Source organism: Aythya marila, assembly GCF_965140915.1.
Source record: "Aythya marila genome assembly, chromosome: 1".
NCBI classification, from domain to species: domain Eukaryota; kingdom Metazoa; phylum Chordata; class Aves; order Anseriformes; family Anatidae; genus Aythya; species Aythya marila.
Window position 1 is genome coordinate 69,668,357 of NC_139042.1, and position 25,068 is coordinate 69,693,424.

Here is a 25,068-nt window from a genome sequence, read left to right on the forward strand (position 1 = left end):
ACACCATATTCATTTATTGAATTTCTCTCAGCTTGATGCATGAATGCAAAAGGAGGTTATGTGTGAAGCTTTTCATCTATTAAGTGAGGAATCAAGCTGGACTTGTAGCCATGGATCAAATTCTTGCCTTTAGTGTAATATATATTTTTATTCTCATTATATGTCTTGATGAAATTGCATTTTTTGAGGATTTTCCAATATTATTAGTACCTATAATAGTCAAATTAAAAATCCATCATCTTCATTAGTATCCTATTTGAAATCCCATTTTGAATATACAAAACGATACTTTATGTTCTAAAACAAAAATGTCATTATGCCTAAACACAATAGGCCTGAACAGTCTGAAAGAAATCCAGATGCTTGTAATATTCTTGTAATAACATATAGAGAAATAATATACTATAGGTTCACATAGATTTCTTTGGAGGAGCGTATTGCGTGCAGTAGCAGGATTGGGAAGAATGAATAGTAGGATATGGCAGAGCAGGCTATATAAGTATAAAAGCGTGTAAGTATATAAGTACACAAATAAGCAAAACATTCTTAGATAAGGAAAATAAATGCTATCATCATTCATATTTTTTGTTGCAAAGCTTGTATTTTCAGAAATAATTTTGGAGGTCAGTTATATTAATGTCTGTTGATCTATCTCCTGTGTACCCTCAAAGAATTCCATAAATTTAACACAGGATTTGGGCTACAGCTACATACTGACATAATGATAACACTGGAATCAAAAGTAACTGCTTTTGAAAGTGCTGGTACACCATTGAATTGGTTAGGGCACAAGAAATAAAAGAGTCTTTTAATTATTCGATTTCAGTTGTTCATTAAAAGTTCAATCATACAACCTATGTATGCAAATAATTCTGAAAATAATATCATTAGAAAGAAATTAGAGCTTTACATAACTTCATTGTTTTTCCATATTTAATGATAAATGCCAGAATCAGAGAATGAAATAACTGTAATTGGTGGAAATATAGTCAGTACCTTTTAAAAGCAGGTAGTAGTTCATTTAACAAAACTGTCATTTTACATAAATCTTTTGAGAATGCTCCTTGTATCAAAGAAAATGAAACTCCACTGTGTGGAGTTTCAAAAGAACAAATAGCATAAATACAAATTTTGATAGTGATATAAAGAAATTGATAGCTTCAAATAAAAATATGATCCCTGATATTATATTCTTCATGTCATTACACACACACCAAACCAAACCAAACCAAACCAAACCAAACCAAACTTTGAAGTTTTTCTGTTCTGATAATTTAGGACAAAGTCTTGTTCTTTCCTGAGTTTCAAAAAAAAAGTTCTGTTCAGACAACCCGGGATCTGGTCTTTGCTTTTCCCACTCCAGAGTAATATGACAATATTTGATTTTTATTACACACACTTACAAGTATGTATTTGCATATAACTACACATGATGTCTACCAGAAGAAGCAGTGCTGTTGGTGTTAGGTCTCTTTTTTTTTTTTTTCTTTTTGCTGTATACTGGCATAGATATGACTGTCTATGATAGCATAAGTAATCAATTGGCACTCATGGTGTGCATGTATTTCTGGAAAATCTGTGTTGCAGGTATAAGCACTAAAAGCCAGCTCTGGGCTACACTGTACTTGTGCTTGTGCATGTGTACAGGCACATACACATACACATACACACACTGGTGAGGCCAAAGGCAATTATAAATTCACAAACTTTGAGATACAGAAGGCTGCTTTTTTTTGTTTGTTTTTTTGTTTGTTTTCCTTTTCCTTCTCTGAATTGGACAGGGCTGCAGGATTGCATTTTGTATCACAGTCTCTATTTCTGACTGATTTTGTACTGAAATATTCTTTCCAGATTGTGCAAAGTCTGGAACCCAAAATCAGCTCTTGAACCTGAAACTTGCATGTTTCCTGTTGATACCAGCACTACCACAAGTATGAGTCCCAAAAACTTTTGTACATATTGACTTAGATTAAAATTTGTTTTCCACTGGTTTTACTTGTCATCTGTCTGACCAATGTATTCAACAACAGGAGCAATCCTTGGCTTTATCTAACAGTTTTCAAATCATCCATAATGCAGCTCTACCACGGCATCAAAGAAAAGAATTGTAAATGAAGGCATTTGTCACTCAAGGACACTACTGTGTGCCTGATGGGCAGTGGCCAAACTAGTAGAAAATTTTCGACTTATTAAGAAATTAGAGAAGCCTAGTTCAGGAAAGAAAAAGGGAGAGTTTGATAGCTAAATTTAAAAAGCAGAGTGGGAGGAAGTGAAGAGCATTATTAAATAGGGTCTTCTCTTGGCTTCCAAATAAAAACAAAATGGGAAAAAAAAATAATAAATAAATAAAAAGCACTGACGATCAGAAAATTAGGTTGCTTGCTGCTGGGTAAATTTGATAATAAAGACGATACCTCAATGCACTCTTGGTGTTTTTGCTGATAAAGAAATACTCATGACATACTGTATAAGTCCTCCTTCTAATGATTATATTTTTTAGTTTTGTTTTGTTTTGTTGTTGTTGTTGTTGTTTTTCCTCTGCAATAAAACTATCAACAACTTGGATAAACTCTGCCACTTGTTATTCCCCAGTTCTGGTGATGGAGAATTACAGTGTAAACTTCCACTTACATGCTGAAATTGTTCTATGTGTACATTGTAGTTTAATATTGCATTCTCTGTAAAGTCTTCATCCTTAACTTTTTTTTTTTTTCTAAGATAATTGGGATTGCAGTACATGTTAACCTCAGAGTATAATGGGAGAATGAATCTATGTATTATATAAAATGATTTGCAATATATCATGTTGTATTTGTGTAAGCTTTTCTTAAAGTAAAGTAACCAATGGCATTCTACTCAAATATTTCACCTTTAAAGGCCACTGTTCTTGGTGAAATATAAGCAAACTCCCAGCAGTTCTGTCACCCATGGCATTAGTCTTCAACAGCAAATAGAAATGGACTATAGCCTAGTTCATCAAAATCCACAGTAGTTATTCCCTAAAAAAAAAAAAAATCATGATTGTTCCAAATGGTGTCCTACTTTCATACTAAAATGTTAAACAAATACAAGTCCTATGGGTCACAGACAACAGTCCTTTTGGTTTCATGGGAAGCCTGGCTGCACTATTCCTGTTACTCCAGATTTGTTGCCTCCAGATGCATTTTTGTTCTCATTATAGAAAACTGGTCAGGCACTATTTTGCCTCAAGGTAATTTTCATTATTGCAGTGAATTGGTCTGATAGTTCAGTTAAAAGTTAGTTTGCCTTCCTAGCAAATTCTTCAAGCTGTTAAAAAGTAGAATTCCTCTCTGAGTTTCAAAGTGAAGTTTCTTACTATTAGCTATTTCAGTGGTTCATAGCCAGGCAATCACTCTGTGACTACTTTTAAACCAAATACACTGATTTAATGATATGCAGTTTGGAAGGAGGCTTTCCCATCTTGTCTGCACTGCAGGGTTTTGTCACATAGTGAGCCCCAACTCCTCTCCTAGCAGTCACAGTAATGGCAGGCGGAGCTCTGAAGGCCGGTGAAGGAGTGAGGAGGCTGAGTGCAGTGTTTGAAAGCTTTTTCTCTCCTTCAGGTTGCTTGTGCCTGCAGGATGAACAGAACAGATCACAGGTCAGGTCTCTTTGAATAGAGTTTCTTTGTTCTGAAAATTAGTTCTCCATAAACCTTAAATACCTGTCAAATTATTTTGTGTGTATAGAGAAAGCCATATATACATAAAATGGTTACTTTCCATTAAACTGAAGCAAAGTGCTTTTAGATATATAGAGGATAATGTAGGTTTGTAGGAGTAATTTAGACTTTAATAACAATAATGCATTTTGAAACAATACATCAAACAGACAGCCATTTCACAGACAAGCCTGTTCTTCTGTATGCGAAGAGACAATCCAGGTGTCTCAAAAGCAGCTGACTTTTCTGAGGATAGAAGAACTGAAGTGGTCACTTAGTTGCAAAACATAATTTACCATAGCTATTAAAAATTCATCTAGTACATATTGTACAGAAAAGTGCTTGGTTTTGACAGCAATACCAACATTTGTGCTTTCAGTTGCCATTTCAGCAGTAGTGATTTTCTCCTCCTCCTCCTATGCATTTCCATCAACATTCATATTCTCCAAGATGTGTCCTCTCCAAGTACTGTGAGAGTACTGTAGGAGAAACAGCTAATTCTAATCTTAAAGTTTTACCTCCCCTTTGTGCCAGTAATTCCACTGAACCAAACTGTTCTCCCGATGTCTTTGTGTATTGTCTGTCAGCGTGTAAGGTAAAGTATGGCACAGAGAGTACAAGTCGGTTATGTACAGCCGCTGCCTTTGTGACTGGGTCTCTCTTTTTCATATGAGAATTTTTGTGTGAATTTCAGACAAGAAAATAGGTTAGTGAATAAATGAATGTAGACAGTCATTATCCTAGGATTAATTCACTTCACTGGGTGCTTATTAGACAGCTATGGGACTTTGTTGGGTATTTGGGAATTTGCAGTTCTTTGTAAAATTCAGTCAAGTCATGGTTTCTGCAAATAAAGGATATTGTGGTCGTTTCTTTATTTGAGACAAAAAAAAAAAAAAAAAAAAAGTAGTTCTGTTGTAAGAAAAAGCAGTGGAAGGAATGGAGGACTGAGATGAACTGAGAACAAGCAGATAAAAAGTTGTGCATGGTTTTCAGAAAGAGGGCATAAAGTTGAACCATGAAACAAGGGAGAAAAGTAAATAAAATATCCTTTAAAAAGCTGATCTAAGTATCTACAGTGTCTTTGGCCACATTTGATACTATCATACACCTTTTTTAATCCTTGGCAACAAATGTAAATATTTTGGGCACTTTCACCTTCTTCTAGAGTGACTTCCTTCTGAAGTGAAGCCCTAAAACAGATTAGATAAAACGCATACTAAAAGTACCAGTTTCTTTTCATTGGGTAAACAAAGGAGGCCACAATGTGCAGGTCATTTGTAGAATCTCCCTTTTAGATGTCTAAAGACAGGTGAAGTGAATCATACCTGAAATACAATGAATAAGTTCCTAGCTAAATGTGAACTCTCTCCATCGTTGAATCTATGCCTCAGTGTTCTTGTCTGCAAAATAGTTGAAATGCTTGTTAATTTTCTACTGCTCTCAGTTTGTCAGGTTTGTTTCTGTTGAAGATCTTGGAAGCAGAGTCTATCTTACTAGAGAGTATCTTGCCATCCATATCTAGCTTCACTCTTATTTGCTCTGCTGTATATCACTGTAATGCAAGTCAGAGGATTAGAGACCTGTGTGTGTACTGGAATTGAGTGTATCATATATTGTGGTACACAATGAGAAGTCAGCAGCTTGCTTTGGTTTCTATTATTCTCAAGCAGCTTATCAGTAGCTGTGCAGTTCTAGATGCAAGAAGTAATAGAAAAAGTAAGGACATATTGCATTTCCTATAGTCTCATACTTCCTTTTTAGCTCACCCATCTACCTTGACAGACAGCATTTGAAACATTATCTTATGCTTTTTTCATGGTAGTTGGGTTTGTTCCCGTCACTAGAAGAACTGGTTTACACAGCCTCTGAATTTGTACTCCTATTTCTGCCAAATGACCTCAGCTCTTGTAGAGTAAATCTTTCTTCATTATTGTAAACCAGATTAGGAAACTGATGTAATTTAAAAATAAACCAGAAGAACCAATGGTTACTTACCCATGTCAATTCCTTGGTGCCATTCCTTGCACAGGGAAAAGTGCTGTGAATCAGTGGAATGAAAGTAACCCCCTGCCTGTGAACAACCCACAAGACTCTCTATGCCATGATGTACTTCAATGCTTCTTACTTGTAACAGCACTGGGCTCTTCCATTAAAGCTCTGCCCTTATATGCCAAACACCCGAATCTTTTGGAATGATGTCCAACTTCTCGGGGTCATAAGGTTTGTACTTGCACAGTACTCATGAAAATGCACAGGCTAATCTAACAGAGGCGTGATGGAAGCACCTATGGTCTTATCAAACCTCTTCCATATATCTCTCTCAGAATGATGTACTTACACATAGAACAATTCCTATTGACACACTGTTCTAAGTTTCTGTCCCCAGATGCCATCCTCATATATTTATTTACCTTTTACTTTGCCATTTATGGTAGTTCACTCATATTATATTGGCCTTTGGTGTGTCTTTGGGTGGAAGTTATTTGTACTGAATTAATTTCTTTTCTACATCATATTTAGCTATAATCAAATACCAACTGTATTTAATTCTTTTGTTCATATTCTTTCTGATACTAGAAAACTATGCTTTAATTTGTCTCAAATCCAAATTAACTCATTCTGCCTCTACTTGGAAGAGTCATGTATACATTTCTTTGAGGATTAATCTCTGTTACCAATTTATTTGGTCTTATGGAGTTTTACAGCAACAAGACACATTTACCTACCTATAGGAAATCATCTCTTGTGCAAATATCTTATTCTAAAAAGTCAAGGCTTGTAACAAGAAGCAAAATAATTTATTAGTTAAGTGATTTAATCGGATAAAAAAAAAGTTCTCGGATGCATAAACTCCTATTCACATATAAAATTGAATCAACAAATATACTTCAAGCAAAGTACAGATATTGGTCTCAGTTCAGTTTCATTATTGTTAATCACTGTGACTGTCTGAGAGAAAAAGATAGTTAACAGCTGTGAAGCTGTGGGAGTTACTGCTAAGGATAGAGGTGATAAGGTCGGTAGCCTCTACTGGGTAGAGAGAGAGGGACAGATTATTATCCCCTGTGGAGTCATAAAGGTTAGCAGAAGAGATACTGTGAGGAAAATCACATAATGTGAGATAAACCAGACTTCTTACTGAGCTCTTGATATTATGATTTTTAGTATCCAGCAGAATAATAAACATTATATCCAGGCTCATCTTCTGAAAGTTAACAGATACTATGAGTGACCACTATTGCTTTGAGATGGAGGAATGATGACAAAAACAGACTCTTGATTTGTAGTGATGAGACCTTTAAAAGCATACAGTCTGACCTCTTTCACCAACACTGAAGCTCTGTTGTCTATAAATAACTTCTTATGTAAAGGCATATTGATGTCCATGCTACACTTGCTATAAAGACCCCAACCACCTGACTCAAATCTCAGAAAAAGATAACAGAAGTCACTCAAACCTAAGATGAGGGCAGAGAAGGCAAAGTTTGTTGAAAGAGGGATTTTGTGTGCTTAGTTACAGCATCTGGTGAGTGATGGTAGATTCATGTTTGTGGCCACGTAGCCATCCAGAAATACCAACTCTGGAAAGCCAAGATGCTTTTCAAAAACTTTCTCATCCAGAATGATTCCTGAGAGCCTCTGTCCAAACAGGTCAACATTTCCAGAGACCTAAAAATAAAGGAAATTAGAATGAAAATGTTTATTTAAATTCTATTTCATACAAGTATTACAATACAGATGCTGTCAAAACACTAAGAAATATTTCATATGCAGCATTTTATGAGGCTTAAAAGAGCAGCTCAATGAACATCTGACTTTATCTCACCACAATGTCAATTTATTTTCTGTGCTATTACTGCAGGTGATTATGTAGTCATGACTATATACTTCGACTTAAGTAGAAGAATGGGATACTTCACTATTCAAACGTACATTCCCTGTATATTAACAGTTGTTCTTTCCTGGGTATCCTTTTGGATTAAAAAAGATGCCACACCAGCAAGAACAGCATTAGGTAAGTTGTTAATAGTTCCTTTCTCTGCTCTTTTCATGTAGTTCCTCCACTATCATTTGAAAATGTCAGCTTCCTTTCAAAGACACAGCAAGATATATACTCTGGATTAATGCTACCATGTCTTGCAGACCTGGATATATTTATCATTGAAGCCTTTGGTTTTCTGCCTTTAAGAGGGTAATTTAAAGTAATCTACCCCAGCCCTTTGGAATGACACTGCCACCTATTTTGCATAATATTCTAGAATTAATGGCTGTCTCTTTCTTCTCGCTATGATATTTTGGTGACATTTTTCAAGAATTAATTAATTGCACTGCTGGCTTCCTTCTCTTCTGAAATGCTTCCCCACAGGATATAATGTCCTATGCAACCTGAAAACTGTAGGATATAATAACATTAACTCATTCAAGATGTTTTAAGCTTGTACACTTGAAGTTAAGCTCCACACTAGGTGTATAGATATTTTTCACAGGTTGTAGAGGAAAAAGTTGCGGGAAAGAAAAAGTGCTGTAGAGAAGAAGTGCTGGAAAAGGTTTCTGAGCATCTTATTTGTGTCAGGACTGTTGTGTGCATTTTAGCATTGTTCTTTAGGATACACTCAGAAACTTTGACCATTTACTCTTATGTCTATATGAAAACCTGCAAGTTTTGCAAGCTCCAAGGGCATAGGGCTGTATAATAGCCAAATACAGGTGTAAATCAGAATTGAAGGAAACAAAACAAAACAAAACAAAACAAAACATTGTACTCCTGAGCTGCAAATAACTACATTTTTTAGAAGTCTAGGAAAAAGGGGAGGTTGTGTCAAGGTTTAAATGTCTGTTTTTAAGAGCAAATGTTAGCATTCCTAGTTATTCACTGCTTATTCCTGCTGGAGTTTCTCACCATCTCTATTTAACCAGCTAGACCCTCTGTATCATTTAAATACAAACCAACAAGCTATTAAATACTCACCTGCCCAATATTTGGACAGAAATGGATAGGAAACATTTGTAAGAGAACCTGAGTCCCCAGGTTTGAGAGGGTGATACTGCTGCAAGGAATTACTGAAGAATAAAAGCTGCAAACAAGCTGAACCTTCTCAGAGGTCACAAGAAGGCAGCAGGCATGGTGTCCTCAAGGGCTGCTGTGTACTCACAGGTCTTCATTTAGCCACAGGATAGAAAAGGCCATTTGTATGAACCTTTTGTCTCTCCTCAATAGCTGATCAAGGGCCAACAGTACTTTTAATCCTTTTCCACCCAAATAACTAAGCCTTTACCAGAAATGCTTGTTACTTCTCATGTGAATCCATTTCTGTTAGCTCCCTTCCAAACACCAAAGCAGAGGCACAGTACTTGATCTCAGGAGGAAGACAACTTATTCAACTGTGCAGCTTATATACAGTTCTTCAAAAGGACTTGTCCTGTTCCTGTCTGTCCCTCTCCTGCACTAATAAATCTGAGCAGCCACCAATTTTAAGAGTACTGTAGTTTCCAGTAGAAACCCCCTGAAGGCTCTGAAGTGAAAAAAATAAAAAATAAAATTTAAAAAAATGGGAAGTGTTAACAAGATTTTGAAGCCCATTCATTTTGAATGAGATTTTAGCTGCTATGTCCCTTGAACTCTTACAGAAGTCACTTTCTAAGTCCTTGACTTATGGAAAAAAGCATATGGCCACCTATTCAGGGTGTCCTAAGGCATAGGATAAAAACCTTCTTCCTCCTAAAACTTCTGTTTCAATAGCTTAACTTTCCACTGAATGACAGAAAAAATACCATATCCTTACCGTATCCTCTAAGTGTAAATTCCTTAATAACCTCAGCTTTATTTAAGCAATTAAGCTGTATGGCAGCCATTCCTGCTATCAGTCCTTAGGCACCTTTCTAGGTGGAGGCTATTTCAGCTTTAAATCTTAGCAAGTGACAAAGGGCATCTTTCAAGCCAAGAGCAGCTCAGTGACATGGAGCTGTACAGCAGAATCAATAGGAAGAAAACTCAGAAAACCTATAATAAGACAACTGCAAACAGAGATCACTGGTTCATATTTTACAGATAATTCTGTGCTAAAACCCATTTTTCATGAGGTCAGCACAAAATCATAATCTCCAGGATTTGCTCCAGAAATTTGTAAAACTAACAAACATAGACCATTAAAAGCCATGTGGCATCACATGGGTCCAGTTTCATGAGGTAATTTTCTGAGAAAGGAATGTTCAGTCTTCATTCCCCTTCTGTGAATGCCAAAGTGCCTTTACACTGTGGCTCTGGCTACATGATGTACCCTAAGACTAAGAGTTATTCTGTGACTCCCTCCACTTCCTGGACTGTGTGAAGATGGCCCAAAGGTGAGGATGGAGCAGATGTGCATTCGCCTGTTGCTGGCTGAGTAGACTTGCCTCTAGTGACCAGAAAATTGAGCAACAGGCCTTTAGCATACTTCCCTGCTGAAGAACTTTCTTCTTAAATTGGATGGCTCAATGGAGATAAGGAAAGATTGGCCACGCTCTGTCTTTTTTAACTAGGAGTGGAAAGCCCTATGTGCGTGCAGAGAGTCACACAACATCAATTTGGTTTATCGTTCATAATGCTTAATTTATTTAAGAGAAAAGAAAAATGGGAAGAAAGGTGTCTAACAGATTGCATTACTAATTTTCTGGAAGAAGCGTTCATATCCTGTCCCTGAGGGAAGTTCCCTACACCATACAGTTCATTTTTTCAATTAATTAGACTCAGATGTAGGTTAGAGCTCTGGTCACAACAGTGTTATTCTCCCTGCCTCACCCCCATAACCAGCAGGAACTTCAGAGAAAAAATGTATTCATATATTGAGGTCATGAATTGAAATGTTCCAAGGCTGTATTCAGTGGTAACAGTGACTAACTCCTAAAACTCTCATAGAGAATTTAATTACTGGGCTAAAATATAACTTTTTTAATAAATAAAGTCGAATGACTACAAAATGTATGTATGTGGGTCACCTCTTTCTGTGCACAGAGTCCTGTTGCTCCCAAATTGCAAATGGCCTCTTGACTCTTGGGATGCAGTAAGCAGATGTTCCCAGTTTACTGTAGGTGTCCTTGTATAATGCAGCCTATAAATCTGTCTGAGCAACAACACACACATGCACATTTGGAGAGTGGTGCATGGCAAAACTGTGAGTAATACAGCCAAAGGCAAACCACTGAAATTGTCCCGCTAATTAGTTGAAATGAATTGTAGACTCAGTGCACCAAAAATGCCCCAAGTATAACTGCATTAATGTGAAGGACTAGCATCAGGGAAACATTTCACTCTCTGAAATTAATGAGTAATTTCCTAAGCTATTGGCAACTACTCAGGGTTACATGAAGGACAGGTTTTACCCCTTTCTGAATAACTTTAAGTAATAAGCTATTTCTGTACTGGAAAAACTAAATGCAATCAGGGGTATTTGACTGAGGGGAAAAATGGGACCATAATAATCCTTTCAGCAGCACTGTCCAGAGGCAGCAAAGTGCACTTTAAGACTTGGCATCATAACCCCTTTTTAACATGCTCTTTGAGGGGCTGAGGCCCAGAGTGACAACGTGACTCATTCCAGGCCACCTGAAGAGTCAGTGGGAAAATGGAAATAGAATTTGAGTGTTGGATGAGAACTGTGTTTTGTGATCCTTGCTTATATTCCTCTCCATTCAAAGAGAAGAAAAAAAAAAAATGGCTCTCTGCTGTTTCTGCCCATCTCTAGTAATCAAAATGATCTTCTCCCAATGTTCACAGTCAAGAGCAGACAGCAAGTGTCTGAAGAAAAGTTATGATTTGGAAAATAAGAGGTTGCTTTTCACAAGGATGAAGGGAATTAGGTTAAACTGAAGATTTTTTCTGAGCTTTTCCCCTGCTTTTATAAAATGGGTATAACATATAATATGACTGGGCAGTTGCTACACAGCAACTTCAAACTGTAGGTTAAAAAAAATGCAGTGGGTATCAAGACCAGCAATGTGTTGATATAAAGGAAGATACAGATGATGTTTGATAAAAAATGAACATTGCTCTCCTTACCATTCCATCTTAAGCTCATTCACAAGGGGAAAAAACAGGTGACAGACCAGAAATGTTGAAGAGATGAAATTTATAAACAAGTAAGGCAGTATACATTTTCCCACAAGAAAATAAGAAAATTTGAGCCTCCCTAACCAAAGAGTTTCTAACACTGATAGTCTTGCTACCTCACTTGGCCAACTGCTGTAGAGTAAGCAGCTTTCAGCCAGTAATAATCTTAAATAACTGTTTAGACCAATGATCTAAAGGTTAAAGTGTTCTCATGCCTTATGTATCCCTACATCATTGATCTACCAGACAATACCTTTTGATTTATTAAATAGTATCTTTGGTATGGAATTTGCCCAGAGAATATAAATGCCACAAATGGTATTCGCAAACGTGCTGCCACTCACACGTGTCTACCTGAAAATTTTGAAGCCAGGTCACTTCAAATCTGTCTATGGCTTAAATATAGATTTCTGTTGACAAAGACAGTTTCACAGGACTGCAAATTTCAATAACAGACACAAAGCTCACTTTACAGCCCTTCTATCCCCAAAGTGAGAGACCTAACAGTTTCACCTGCCAAGATTTATTGTATTTGAAACCAGTCAACAAACCAATTTTTCTCAGTAGGATAGATAAAATGAGATAAGGGTAAGGTATCTAGATATTCTGTTTGGAAATGATAGATGTTGCGTATGTGCATATCTGTATATTCTGACTTATAAATAGGAATACAAAACTGTATTATCTTGTGCACCTCATTCTCCTTGCTCTCTGTATGTGTCCCCATAAGACTCAGTTTAATATTTCAAAACTTGTGTCAATGTGTCAGATTTGATAAAATTTGATAAAATTGATAGAGAGAATTTAATTATTTCAAAAACTCTTTATTTGCTTATGATCTGAGTTGGAATCCAAGTCCAATCCTCAGTTTAAATGAAGAATGATTATTTTATGTTGGATTTCATATACTGTAAAAATATTTTATAAAAAATAATAGAAGTAGAGATCTGTTTCTTTTACCTTTAGATGTTTCCATCTATGTGCTTAGCACTTACCTCATGTCCTTGCCATAATTTGAAATGTGGCACATAATCCAGAAACTGTGACTGCGTGTGATAATATTAAGCTTTCCTTTCCCTGAGGTTTTGTATTCTGATAGCAAAATGTGATTTGTTGTCAAAGTGATGGATAGTATCAGTTTCAAAAGGAAAAAAAAAAAAAAAAAAAAAAAAGAGAGAGAGAGAGAAAGAGAGAAATCTTATATCATTGTTGAATCTTTAAATTTAGTGGAATTATTGTGCTTCAATCGGTTAAAATTGGTCTGTAGCCACTCAAAACTCCAAGACCTGTAGCAGTGATGTATAGACAACACAATTTGCTGGGTTGGTTTTTCTTAGTTCTCAACTAAAGCTTTAAGGTTTTCAGTCTCAGGCATAATTCTGTCAGGATATCACATTTAGGCTTAAGAAACAGACATAGTCTGAGTTGAGGACTTTTGTACTTAAGTACAAAGGCCAATGGCAATTTTTCTTTCACTTCTCCACCTTTCAGTCCATATGCAGTGTGGCAGCTGGTTGTCATTACAGATACCTACAAAATAGTTCATCATAGTGGCCTGTGGCCACTAACACCAAGGCCTGTGGTATGGTCATACAAAAAGTCAAATTAACTTATAGTTAGTATGGGCCAAATCAAGGCTAGTGAGCCAACATCTTTTGCAGCTGGACGTCTGTGCAGTTGACTACTGTGGTGAATGGTTACCTATGGAGGTTGTCTCTGGAGCTTTTAGAAGCATCAGTTAGCTCCAGAGCTGTATTTGAGGGGTATGGAGACCTGGAGACTTGTAGCTGGATCACGGCAGCCACATATATTGGGAAGTGGCATAGCTGAGAGGAAACATATATTTTCCTAATATCTTTTAGATACAAAATACATTTACAAATTCTAAAAACATGTCTATGCTGAAGTTCAGAAATGTAATTGCAGTTCATATGTAGACTAAAGTAGTAGTAGTAATTTAGCGAAAGCCACAAAACCTCAGAGAAAGTTGAAAAAAAAAATCTGTAATACTCGGGCAACTCTTTTGTACTATTTGTGCTGTTACATTTGTATTGACAGATGAACTGGCTAGCTTAAAGTTTGCATGTAGTACAGTGGATGCTCTGGATTCTGGTGCAACACAACCAAATATTGAGGTTATATGCACTGAATAAGGGAGTTTCCCACTTCCTACCAGTATTGTTTTGATCTTAGTTATTGGGTGGTGATTTTTTCAGCAACATTTTTTCCCATTTCTATTTGCTATTTGTTGTAAGAGAAGGTCTAGGCTCAGGAACTATTCTGGCTCTTCCAGGAACTTTCTGATGATTTGAATGGGGAGGGTTATTCTTGTGAATTACTGTAGTTTCTATCAAATGCTACAAATCAAAGGTGGGCATTCTTTTGTGAAGAGAAAGTAGTCAAAAGTAATCCATAGGACTTCTTTCTCTCCAGAGTGCCATTTGTGGGAAATAATTTTACTATAGGGCATAATTTCAGTTATTCCCTGCCATTTCAAACACTGTGTACCATTGCAAAATACCACTTTAACTATAAAAAGCAAGATTACCTTACAGTTATGTTGTTTTTAGAGCAGGCTCTCTCTTGAGACTTATTTGAGTGAGAGCTTTATTTTTCTTTCCAAATCATTGAGGAGTTTTATTTTTTTTTCTATCAGAAGGCTTGCAGTACATAACAGATGATTAAAAGCATCAGTCCAAAGCAGGAATGAAAAGACTTCTATTGCTGAGAAATGAACACAAATGATATGAATTACCCCAGCAGCCAAACAACTGACACCCCATAGACTTCATTCTAATACTGGTTTTATTGTTTCAGGATATTTCACTTTAAGTAATCCTGATTTTATTCATTATTACTAAATCAATCTAAGATGTGATGCTTTGTACAAATTGAAAAGGCTATTTCTATTAAGGTTACATCTGAATTTTGTCTGTTTTCCCTGAGTCAGAAGGAAAACAGCAATGGAGCAATCCCAAGAAAGCAGCACTGTAAAAAATATATTTTTCATAGTCAGAGATTTGCAGCAAGTTTTTTCCCTTCCCTTCCCTTCCCTTCCCTTCCCTTCCCTTCCCTTCCCTTCCCTTCCCTTCCCTTCCCTTCCCTTCCCTTCCCTTCCCTTCCCTTCCCTTCCCTTCCCTTCCCTTCCCTTCCCTTCCCTTCCCTTCCCTTCCCTTCCCTTCCCTTCCCTTCCCTTCCCTTCCCTTCCCTTCCCGCTTAGTACAAGATTCTTCATTACAGCAGTATTGCTGTGATGAACTCCATGTTTCCTTCTTTGTTGTTGTTCTACTTTTGTTGTTGTTGTTGCTTCTTTCTTTGCTTCTTTAATTGTTCTGGGTTCGATATCTTTTAAGCTTTACACTTTTCTTCAAAAATTTCATTTTCTCCTCCTGAACCCCCAACTCCAACCTAACTGGGACCAGAAAAAGAAGAGATGAGGAAAACCACACTGAGAGGCATGGGAACCTCAGTTTTGCAAAGACAAATGTAAACAGCTGAGGAAATATTTGTTTACAAAGTACCAGTGATTCTACTGATGTTATTTTTTTTCATTGCTTTTATACTACCAGATGAAATTAATGAATTTCCTTTAATTAATTGGGTAGACTTTGGCACTCTGTTTTATGTGTTGGTTTCCAAAGGTTATTCTGTGGCTGCAGAAAGGATGTTGCATACAATTAAAATCAGATTTCCTCTGCAGGAATTACCACAGTATTGACCATGACAACTTTGAGTACCATTGCAAGGAAGTCATTACCCCGTGTCTCCTATGTCACCGCTATGGATTTGTTTGTGACTGTATGCTTTCTATTTGTCTTCGCTGCTCTGATGGAGTATGCAACCCTCAACTACTACTCCAGCTGCAGGAAACCAAACTGTACTAAGAAGAAAAAGTCGGTAAGATGGGAGTGCTTTAATTTGTTTTTGAGACTGTATCTGGCCCTGAGAGCAGAGAATCATTCAGTGACATCCTGTCACTCATGACACTCCACTCGTCCTAGCTTTTCCCAGTTCATGGTATGATCTGCACTGAAAGCCAGTGGAGAAAGTTTGCTCAGAAACTTTCCTAACTGCTCAGAAAGTTTCCTAACAGATGCATTCTGCTGACCATGAAGCAGAAGCCATGCCCATGTATTTTTTTTTCCCTCCCATTATTGTGCTGTTAGTCAAAAAGGACTCCACTGGAAGAGAGTTCATAGCTTTTTATACAATTATAGGTACATCGATGTATATTCAAATTCATATGTTATCTTGTGGCTTAACAGGTCTGGAAATATTTGTGAACTTTACAAACGAGATTTCATTTTTTTTGTTGTTTTCTTTGTTTTTTTTTTTTTTTTTGTTTGTTTGTTTTGTTTTGTTTTGTTTTGTTTTTGTTTTTGTTTTGTTTTGTTTTGTTTTGGGGGGGAGGGGGGTGGGAACCAGTATTTGTTTTTAACCCTATGCACAAATGTTTCCACATACAAAAACAGATGAGATCACTTACAAAGGTATTATATGTGGTTGCATTTTTGGGCAAAAAGACTCACCCAGGAGTAATGAACACACAAGTTCTTTATGTAGAATTAAAACAGCCATGTAGGAAGAATTTTCTGGTGTCCATCATAATTGACTAAGAGAATGGCAAGAGGCAGTATAATGAAGAAAAAGAAAAACTCAGTTTAAATGCCAGGAAGGGGAAGCAGGTTGTCCACTCAACATCACTGGAAAATCTGTGTTTGAGATCGGTAGTTGGAGAGATTGGATGCCATTTTGTGCAATGGAGGAAAAAATCAGGAAAACAGGAATAGGAAGCATAACAGGAAAAAATGTGAAGGAGGAAATTGGAAAGAGAGAAGGCTAGGTTCAAGGCATCATAGATCATGAGACAGAAATGGATTGAATGAAGTGCTACAGAAAGTGATTGAATGAAGAACTAATGCAGGAAAAGACAGAATGCATATGGAATTAGAGAAAGCCTAGAAACCCATAAACTTAGTCAATGAAAACTCCATTAAACCTCTAATAGCTTCTTGTAAAAATGCATTGCACAAGAAAGGCAAAAGAAGAGTGTTACCAAAAGAAATTTATGAGACAATCAAAATGAACTTGCTAATGATCAAACTAAAATTGCCATCCTATAGGGAGACTGAATGAAAAAGCCATTAGTATCTGTGAGTTGGATATATTTCCAGACATGTGAAAGAAGCTGAGGGAAAACATGCAACATTGATGATATTTAGGTTAACACAAGAAGAAATCCTTACTTAGCTATCGTTTGCTAAATTAAAAAAAAAAAAAATGTTGAATAAAGACAAAGTGGATGGAAACTAGGTGCACATTCTGCTGAGGTTTCATGCAGCTATAAATTGTGCAGAATATTATGCTAAGTATACTGAATATTCAGTATGAATAGTTCTATGGAGAAATGCATTTTAGGGTTTATTTTAAGAAACATTATTGAACATTGGATGAATATGAAGCAATAATTATGTTTTCTTCTGAATATTTCTTTTGTTATCTTTATTTAAGCTACCTGATGTCAGTTTTGGTCATGTGATGGTAAGTATACTATTTTATTCTCTGATAGCAATGGAGGCTGGAATGTATGGTTGACTTTTATATGCAATAATTTCTGATAAAGCTGTATTGCTATGTTATGCTTTACCTTGACTTCACTATAAATATTGTTTTGCTTTTTTGATAAAAGGTCACTTTGTTTTTGGCTTTGGCAGAGGAACATAACTGCCTCTTTCTATCAGGATTTATCAAATGATTTGGGAGGGAGAAGAGAAGTGTAAACATTATGTGCTATTTCTACCTAGGAATGTCATGTGTCTGCTTTATGTAATACTACAGTTTCTCATTACATTCTAGTAAAAAGTAATAAGCACAAGACCTACCATAAATGTACATGGAGATTTAACTGAATTTCATAGAAAATAATTCATTTATGTGTATCTGTAAAGTCTTTAGCAAATTTTCAGTTGAATTTTTTTTAGGAACAAAAGTTTAGCACAGAGTTGCGTTAGTACTGTATCTACAAATAGAATTAATTCTATTCCTCAAACTTCCAGGTAACTATTTCTTTAAGTACCACTGTAATAAAATTTAAACTGAGCAAAAAAATGTGTCTCTATTTTGTATGAAATCTGTAACCATGATACATACTACAATATACACAAAGTAGGCAGAGGGCCAATTAATCAGCTGCTTGGATGATCTGTTTTTCAGTAATCAGATACAAATAAGTACAACAACAGAACCAAACCATTCTATTCACATTTCTTGATTTGTATAATCTGAACTTTATGATTTACAACTGCTAGCTCCATGTTACTAGCTCACCTTCTATAAATATTGTTAAAAAAATGCTCTTAAAAAAAAAAAAAAAAAGTTTTCTGAAGTATTTATTTTACTCTATAAAGAGCTCATATAGTATTGAAAGTCTGCTTATTGATAATGAATGGCTTACAGGAGACATTGCATTTATATACTTCCTACTGCTGTCATTCTCTGGAAATAATTTTCTGAAATGTTAAGTCAATAAAGCACATTGAATTCACTTGCTGCTTCCCATCAGCAGGCAAGTGTTCAGCCACTTCCAGGAAAGCAGGGCTCATCATATGTAATGTTTTTTAGGAAGACAAATGCCATCACTCCAAATGTCACACACACACATATACCAATACTTCTTTACCCCAGCTTGTATTGCTTAGCATGATGTCATATGGGATGGAATATCCCTTTGGTCAGCCTGGGTCACCTTTCCTGGTGTACTCCCATCCTCCACGCTGGCAGGGGTTGGACGAGAAGCTGAAAACTCCTTGGCTCTGTGTAAGCACTGCTCTGCAACAACTGAAAACATTGGTGTGTTATCACCACTATTTTCATCAAAAATCCAAAACACAACATTGTGAGAGCACCTGTGAAGAAAATTAACTCTATCCCAGCCTATCCATGACACCTGGGCAGCCCATTCCAATACTCAATCACTCTTCTGTGAACAAAATTCTTCCTGATATGAAATCTAAACCTCCCCTGGTGCAACTTAAGACTGTTTCCTCATGTCCTATCACTTGTCACCTGAGAAAAGAGACCAACACACTCTTAACTACAATGTCCTTTCAGGTAGTTGTTAGACAGTGATCAGGTCTCCCCTCAGCCTCTTCCAGACTAAACAAGCCCAGTTTCCTCAGCTGCTCCTCATATGTTTTATTTTCTAGTCCCTTCACCAGCTTCATTGCTCTTCTCTGAATGCGTTGTAGCAGCTCACTATCTTTCTGGTAGTGAGGGGCTCAAAACTGAGCATAGTACTCAAGGTGTAGTCTCACTAGTGCTAAGTACAGAGGGACAGTCACTTAGAATCATAGAATGGTTTGGGTTGGAAGGGACCTTAAAGATCACCCAGTTCCAACCCCCTGCCATGGGCAGGGACACCTCGCACCAGACCAGGTTGCCCAAAGCCCCATCTAGCCTGGCCTTGAACACCTCCAGGGATGGGGCATCCACAGCTTCTCTGGGCAGCCTGTACCAGTGCCTCACTGTCCTCTGAGTAAAGATTTTCTTCCTAATATCTAATCTAAATCTACTCCCTGTTAGTTTAAAGCCATTACCCCTTGTCCTGTCACTCCACTCCCTGACAAAAAGTCCCTCCCCAGTTTTCCTGTAGGCCCTTTTTAGGTCCTGGAAGGCTGCTATAAGGCCTCCCTGGAGCCTGCTCTTCTCCAGGCTGAACAATGTCAACACCCTCAGTCTGTGTCCCTCTGTTGCTCAGGGGCCCAGAGCTGAACGCAGTACTCTGGACTTCCCTTGTCTTGCTGGCCATGCTATTTCTGATTCAGGCCAGGATGCCATTGATCTTCTTGGCCACCTGGGCCCACTGCTTGCTGATGTTCATCTGGCTGTTGACCAACACCCGCAGGTCTTTTTCTGCCAGGCAACTTTCAAGCCATTCTTCCCCAAGCCTGTATCACTGCATGGGGCTGTTGTGACCCAGCACAATACCCAGCATTTAGCCTTGTTAAATGACTGGACACAATGGACACAGCCCATCAATCCAGCCTATCCAGATCCCTCTGCAGAGCCTTCCTACCCACGAGCAGATCAACGTTCCTGCCCAGTTTGGTGTCATCTGTGAAATTCCTAAGGGTGCACTCAATCTCCTTATCAATATTATTGATAAAAATATTAAACATAGCTCACACCAATACTGAGCCCTTGGGAATACCACTTGTGACTGGCTGACAACCAGATTTAACTCCATTCACAATGACCCTTTGGGCCTGGCAATCCATCCAGTATTCTACCTGGTGAAAATTACTTCCATCCCAGCCAGGAACAGCCAGTTTCACTAGCAGAATGCTGTGGAAAATAGTGTCAAATGTTTGCCTCACAGAAGGCTAACAGTATCCTGGACTGCATTAGGCAAAGCACTGCCAATGGGTTGAAGGAGGTAATCTTTCCCCTCTACTCAGCAATGGTGGGGCCATACCAGGAGCATTGTGTCCAGTTCTGGGCTCCCCAGTATAAGAGAGACATGAACTGGAGAGATCCCAGTGAAAATGAAAAGATACTGGAGCAGCCCACTTGTGAGGAAAGGCTAAGCTCTAGGCCTGTTCAGGCTGGAGAAGAGAAGGCTCAGGGGGATCTCACCAGTGTCTATAAATATTTATAGGAAACATGCAAAGAGAATGGTGCCAGGCTCTTTCCTGTGGTGCCCAGTGACAGGACCAGAGACAATCGGCACAAAATGGAACACTGGAGGTTCCCTCTGAACATCAGAAAGCACTTCTGTACTTCCTGCAGGTGACAGTGCTGGCATAGGCTGCCCAAAGATGTTGTGGGGTCTCCTTCTTGGAGATTTTAAAAAGCCTCCTGGAGATGGTCCTGGGCAAGGCCTCTGGGTGCCCCTGCTTGAGTAGGGGGGTTGGACCAGATGGCCTCCAGTAGTGCCTTACCAACTCAGCCATTCTGTGGTTCTGTGATTCTGTGACCAAGCAGATACCATTCACCTTCACTTGGTATCTAGTCAGCTCTAGACCCTTCTTAACTGACAGAAATTAAAGCATCCAGATTAACCTAATTGTTTTATCAGTATATTTATCTTATGCCATGAGTAGAAACTTGGTAGAACAAAACAATAACAAATTAAAAAAATATATATTGATAGATGAGAATGTTTTCTTTGCAAAACCAGGGTATTTCTTTCTCTTCATTTTCCAAAATCATATGGGGGATCTAAATTTGCCTTTATACTTTTTAAAACAAAAATTGTAGCCAGGTATATAAAAAAGGTTAGTCCATGAGTAGGAAATTTTCAAAAAGCATGCAGGAAATGGACAATATATGATATAGTAGTACAGCACAATTCCATGTATACTTTAATGATAGCCATTTTTCTGTCCAAAGTGCTACAGGAATGTACAATAACCTGAGACCTTTTCCATGTGGCAGCCCATTGTAAAATTCTGACATCAGCCACCTGAAACTTTACAAATGAAAGAGAAGACCAGGACAGTGTAATTTGTGTTATCTAATCTCAGAGATAGTCATTCACAATAAATGGATTCACAATAATCTGCTTCTAAATTGGAACCTGTTTGCTGTTCATTTCACAATGTACCTGGAAGATTTTAGTTATTTACTTACACTGAGATGAATTGATCCCAAGAAGTAAATGGCTGGATAGCTTAGGGACCATGTTCAGAAGTAGTTACCTACATCACAGACACCGACATCTGAGCAGGAGAGCTCCCACATCAAATTCTTAGCTCATATGTAATGAGATGGGTAATACTGTGGCATGCAAAATCAAACAGAAGAAAGAAAATATCCTAAGAGGCACCTTAACTGTGACCTGTTTCACATGCAGGGTGAAAGTTTTCATGTATGTCTCCACACCTTCAACAGAAGGTATATTCTGTATAGCAAGCATAGAAGGGGCCTGGACTTTCCTAGACAGCTCTCTCTAGAGTGTAAGGAGGCATGATGCAGGAGCATGTGTAGCTTGTTAGTACATGCTCGTCCAGGCAATGGCAATGCTTAGTACAATGGGAAGGGGAGGGACCCCTGAGAAAACACTTGGAGAAAACCACGATGACAGCGCTGAGGTCTACTTTGTCAGGATGGTGCAGACAGGCAGCAAAGCAGATAGGAGCTTTCCTAGCTTTCCTGGTGATGACAGCAGAGGAGGTGACCTTTGTGAGGGTCAGGTGACTGGCTTGATGAGAGATATTATCATAAGAAAGTACCTTTCATGAACAGGAAATGATGTGACAGGAAAGGTGACAAAATGTAAATAGGGATTTCATTGAAGAAGGAGAGATCTGTAAGTGCGAGTCAAACTCTGAGGCATGATATCCAAGTGTCCTGCTTCTGAGCATGATTAGTGCAAAAACCACTAAGGGCACATGCCTAGGAGTGGCATTTAAAATCCTGTGCTGAAATCATAGTTATCTGTTGCTAACCATATCTGTTTTTACAAATCATGGTAAGGTTAAGAGAATGCAGCTTATTTAAGTTGCCACTCCACAACATCTATATGGAAATTCTTCTGAAAAGGCATCCTTTGAGGGAAAGAAAGTTGTTCCCTAAATCTAGAATTCCTGTGGTATTGTCATCTTACTCCTATCATCTTTCATGTCTCCTGTGTTTTTTCCCATGATTATCAATTGTGCATCATCCATAAAAGTTTATCAAACTGTTGATTTCTTTTTCTCTCCTCAGAATTATTCTGTACTTGATATGAGACCACCAACTACAGTCATCACATTGAACAATGCCATGTACTGGCAAGAATTTGAAGAGGCGTGTGTCTATGAATGTCTGGATGGGAAAGACTGCCAGAGCTTTTTCTGTTGTTATGAAGAATGTAAATCAGGCTCATGGAGGAGAGGACGGATTCACATAGACATCTTAGAACTTGATTCTTACTCTAGGGTCTTTTTTCCTACGTCCTTCCTGCTGTTTAACCTGGTCTACTGGGTTGGATACCTCTATCTTTAAATGTTGCCTGTAGTGGTGAAGACTGTCGTGTTTTCACACTGTGGAGGTGCAGAAAAAGTGAAGGACATGGTCAGATTCATCTCAAATTATAGAGGCCACATTAACCTTCACCATCACAGAGCCTGATGAAGAATTTTAATATGTAATTTCCTGAGAAAGAAAAATGTGGAAGAATTCTCTCCTTACTGCTATTCATTTTAAGGGAAAGATTCTTACAAAATTCAGCTGAATTTGTAGTGTAAGCAATGTTTATGAATAATTATTGTATATTAGAATTCTTACTATTCTCCCTTGGCATAGAAGCTATACACAATTCAGGCAAGGGTTAAGTATGTCATTTTTGTTCTTCATTCCCATACTTTCTTCAAAATGTTGCCATATCCCTGAGGCTCAGAGAAACATATACTGGCACTAGCAAGCAAGCTAAAGCCAGTGAAACCACCCATTTATATTTAAACTTGCTTGAGCTATTTCCCGTAGGTTCTAGGAAATATTTTCCTGATGTTCTCCTTGATATAGAGAAACCACCAAAAGACAGTAATAAATGTCTTTGGTGAGATTAAAACAGGGAAGCTACTCACTGCAAAGGTCTGGGATTTGTGGAATTAGCCACTTACCAAATGTATTGGTTTTAATTTGAGATGAAAAGGCAGAGTTCTAAGAACGCTAATATTTTGATATAAATAAAACTTGACTATCTCTGAGACAACTCTAGGCATAACTTCTACTGTTTTTCAAGCTTTTAACTGTCTTTTTTTATGACTGGTTAAACACAGGATGGTCATTGATTTCTAAAGTACTCTACTTGAAGCAGGACAAGATTCCTGCTTGTTTGTGTCATTGTAGCAGATTACAGTTTATAGGCCATGAGTAAAAATCACTATATAATAATAGCACTAGGAATATGTGACTTTCTTCAGATTGCAATTTACTAAAAAGTGCTCTCATGCATTCCTATCTTTTCTCTTCCAAAGTTATTTTATAAAATAAAATTAAAAAAAAAAAAAAAATGAATGCCAAAGGCCATTTTAATTTCTTCCATAAAGTTAAATTTTGCAGTCCTTATTTATGTCATATATTCCTTGGATCTGACCTGAAGACTGAATACTTTTATGGGACTGTCACCCCTGGATCAAACATGGAATAGCTGGCACATGTAGAGAAGGTTGTCTTGATCTTTCCTAAACTACCAACTACATTTTAGTACAGAGGGGTATTTTGTACTTTTCAAACTTTTGACCATTGTATTCTTAAAAGGACCGTTTTTTTCAACAATTAGTTTTACAGTGTTAAACTAGATTACTTTTTTTACAGACTGTCTCAATTGTTATTAAGGAATTAAAGAAATTCAAGACTAGATAGCGATGGCTTTTCACTACCCTTTGGATAACAAAACTGTTACAGAAGAACTGTTACAAACGATTAGACAGATTCACCTCAAAAAAAAAAAAAAAAAAAAAAAAAGTGTGTTTCTTCCATGCAGTATTTGGAATTTTTATTTTTTTTTTAATTGTAGATGTGATTTAAGAGCAGTTCCAGCAGTTCCTTTTCTTCTCAGAAGGAAAATTCTGCAAACACGAAAAAGCTATTGCAATGATAATTAGAAGAGAAATGCTGTCATGTTCTTTGAAACATCACTGTCTGTCATTGCTGTTTCCCTGTGCTTCCAGTAAATTTTAATTAAGAAAAATTACTAATATGAAAGATAAATCTAGTTTATCTTCTGTTTTTTACTTGTCTAAAATATCAGCGATGAAAACTGAGTTTAGGGAGAGAGGGAAACCACTTCTTCAAGAACTAATGAAACTCAAATTACAAACACAGAGAAGAAATATTTGTGGGCAGTATCAAAACCTTATTTTGAAAAAAAATCTTCCCATTTTGATGTCTTGTAAAACAATAATGACCTTCTGATTTCAAAATACTTGTTGAAGCTTTTGCTAACTTTCAGTCACAAATTACTCTGTAAATTTACTACTATGTAAACCTTTGTGTCCTGCATTGGAAATGTGGCTTTATTTAAGAATGAAACTTGTATTTTCAGTAATGGAAGAAGGAGGTTGAATTGAAGTTTAATATCCTGGTCTGGAATTACATTTTAATCTATCCTAACAGCCACATTCCGCCATATTTTATAAGAATACCAGTAATACATCAAGCCGAAATACGAGATTGGAAACAATTACCTTTTGAGGACCTGATCCTGCAAACCCTCTGCACAACCAGTTGATTTAGGTGGGAGTATTTAGACAGATGAAACACAATGAGGTAGCTTCCACCATTAAATTTCCTCTCAGAAAGAGCAGTCAGT

At 37.3% G+C, this 25,068-nt stretch overlaps 1 protein-coding gene across 1 annotated transcript in view; it reads left to right on the plus strand.

The window, feature by feature from the left end:
- GABRG3 (gamma-aminobutyric acid type A receptor subunit gamma3) overlaps positions 1-22,757 on the plus strand; it is a gene marked incomplete at its 3' end in the record, with an annotated part of 341,147 nt that extends 318,390 nt beyond the window's left edge. The window contains exons 7-10 of the mRNA XM_082757181.1: positions 7,548-7,700; positions 15,472-15,668; positions 17,283-17,312; positions 22,479-22,757. Coding sequence (XP_082613307.1) covers positions 7,548-7,700; positions 15,472-15,668; positions 17,283-17,312; positions 22,479-22,757 — 659 coding nt within the window. The remainder of the gene's footprint in view (positions 1-7,547; positions 7,701-15,471; positions 15,669-17,282; positions 17,313-22,478) is intronic.
- Positions 22,758-25,068: the final 2,311 nt, after the last annotated feature.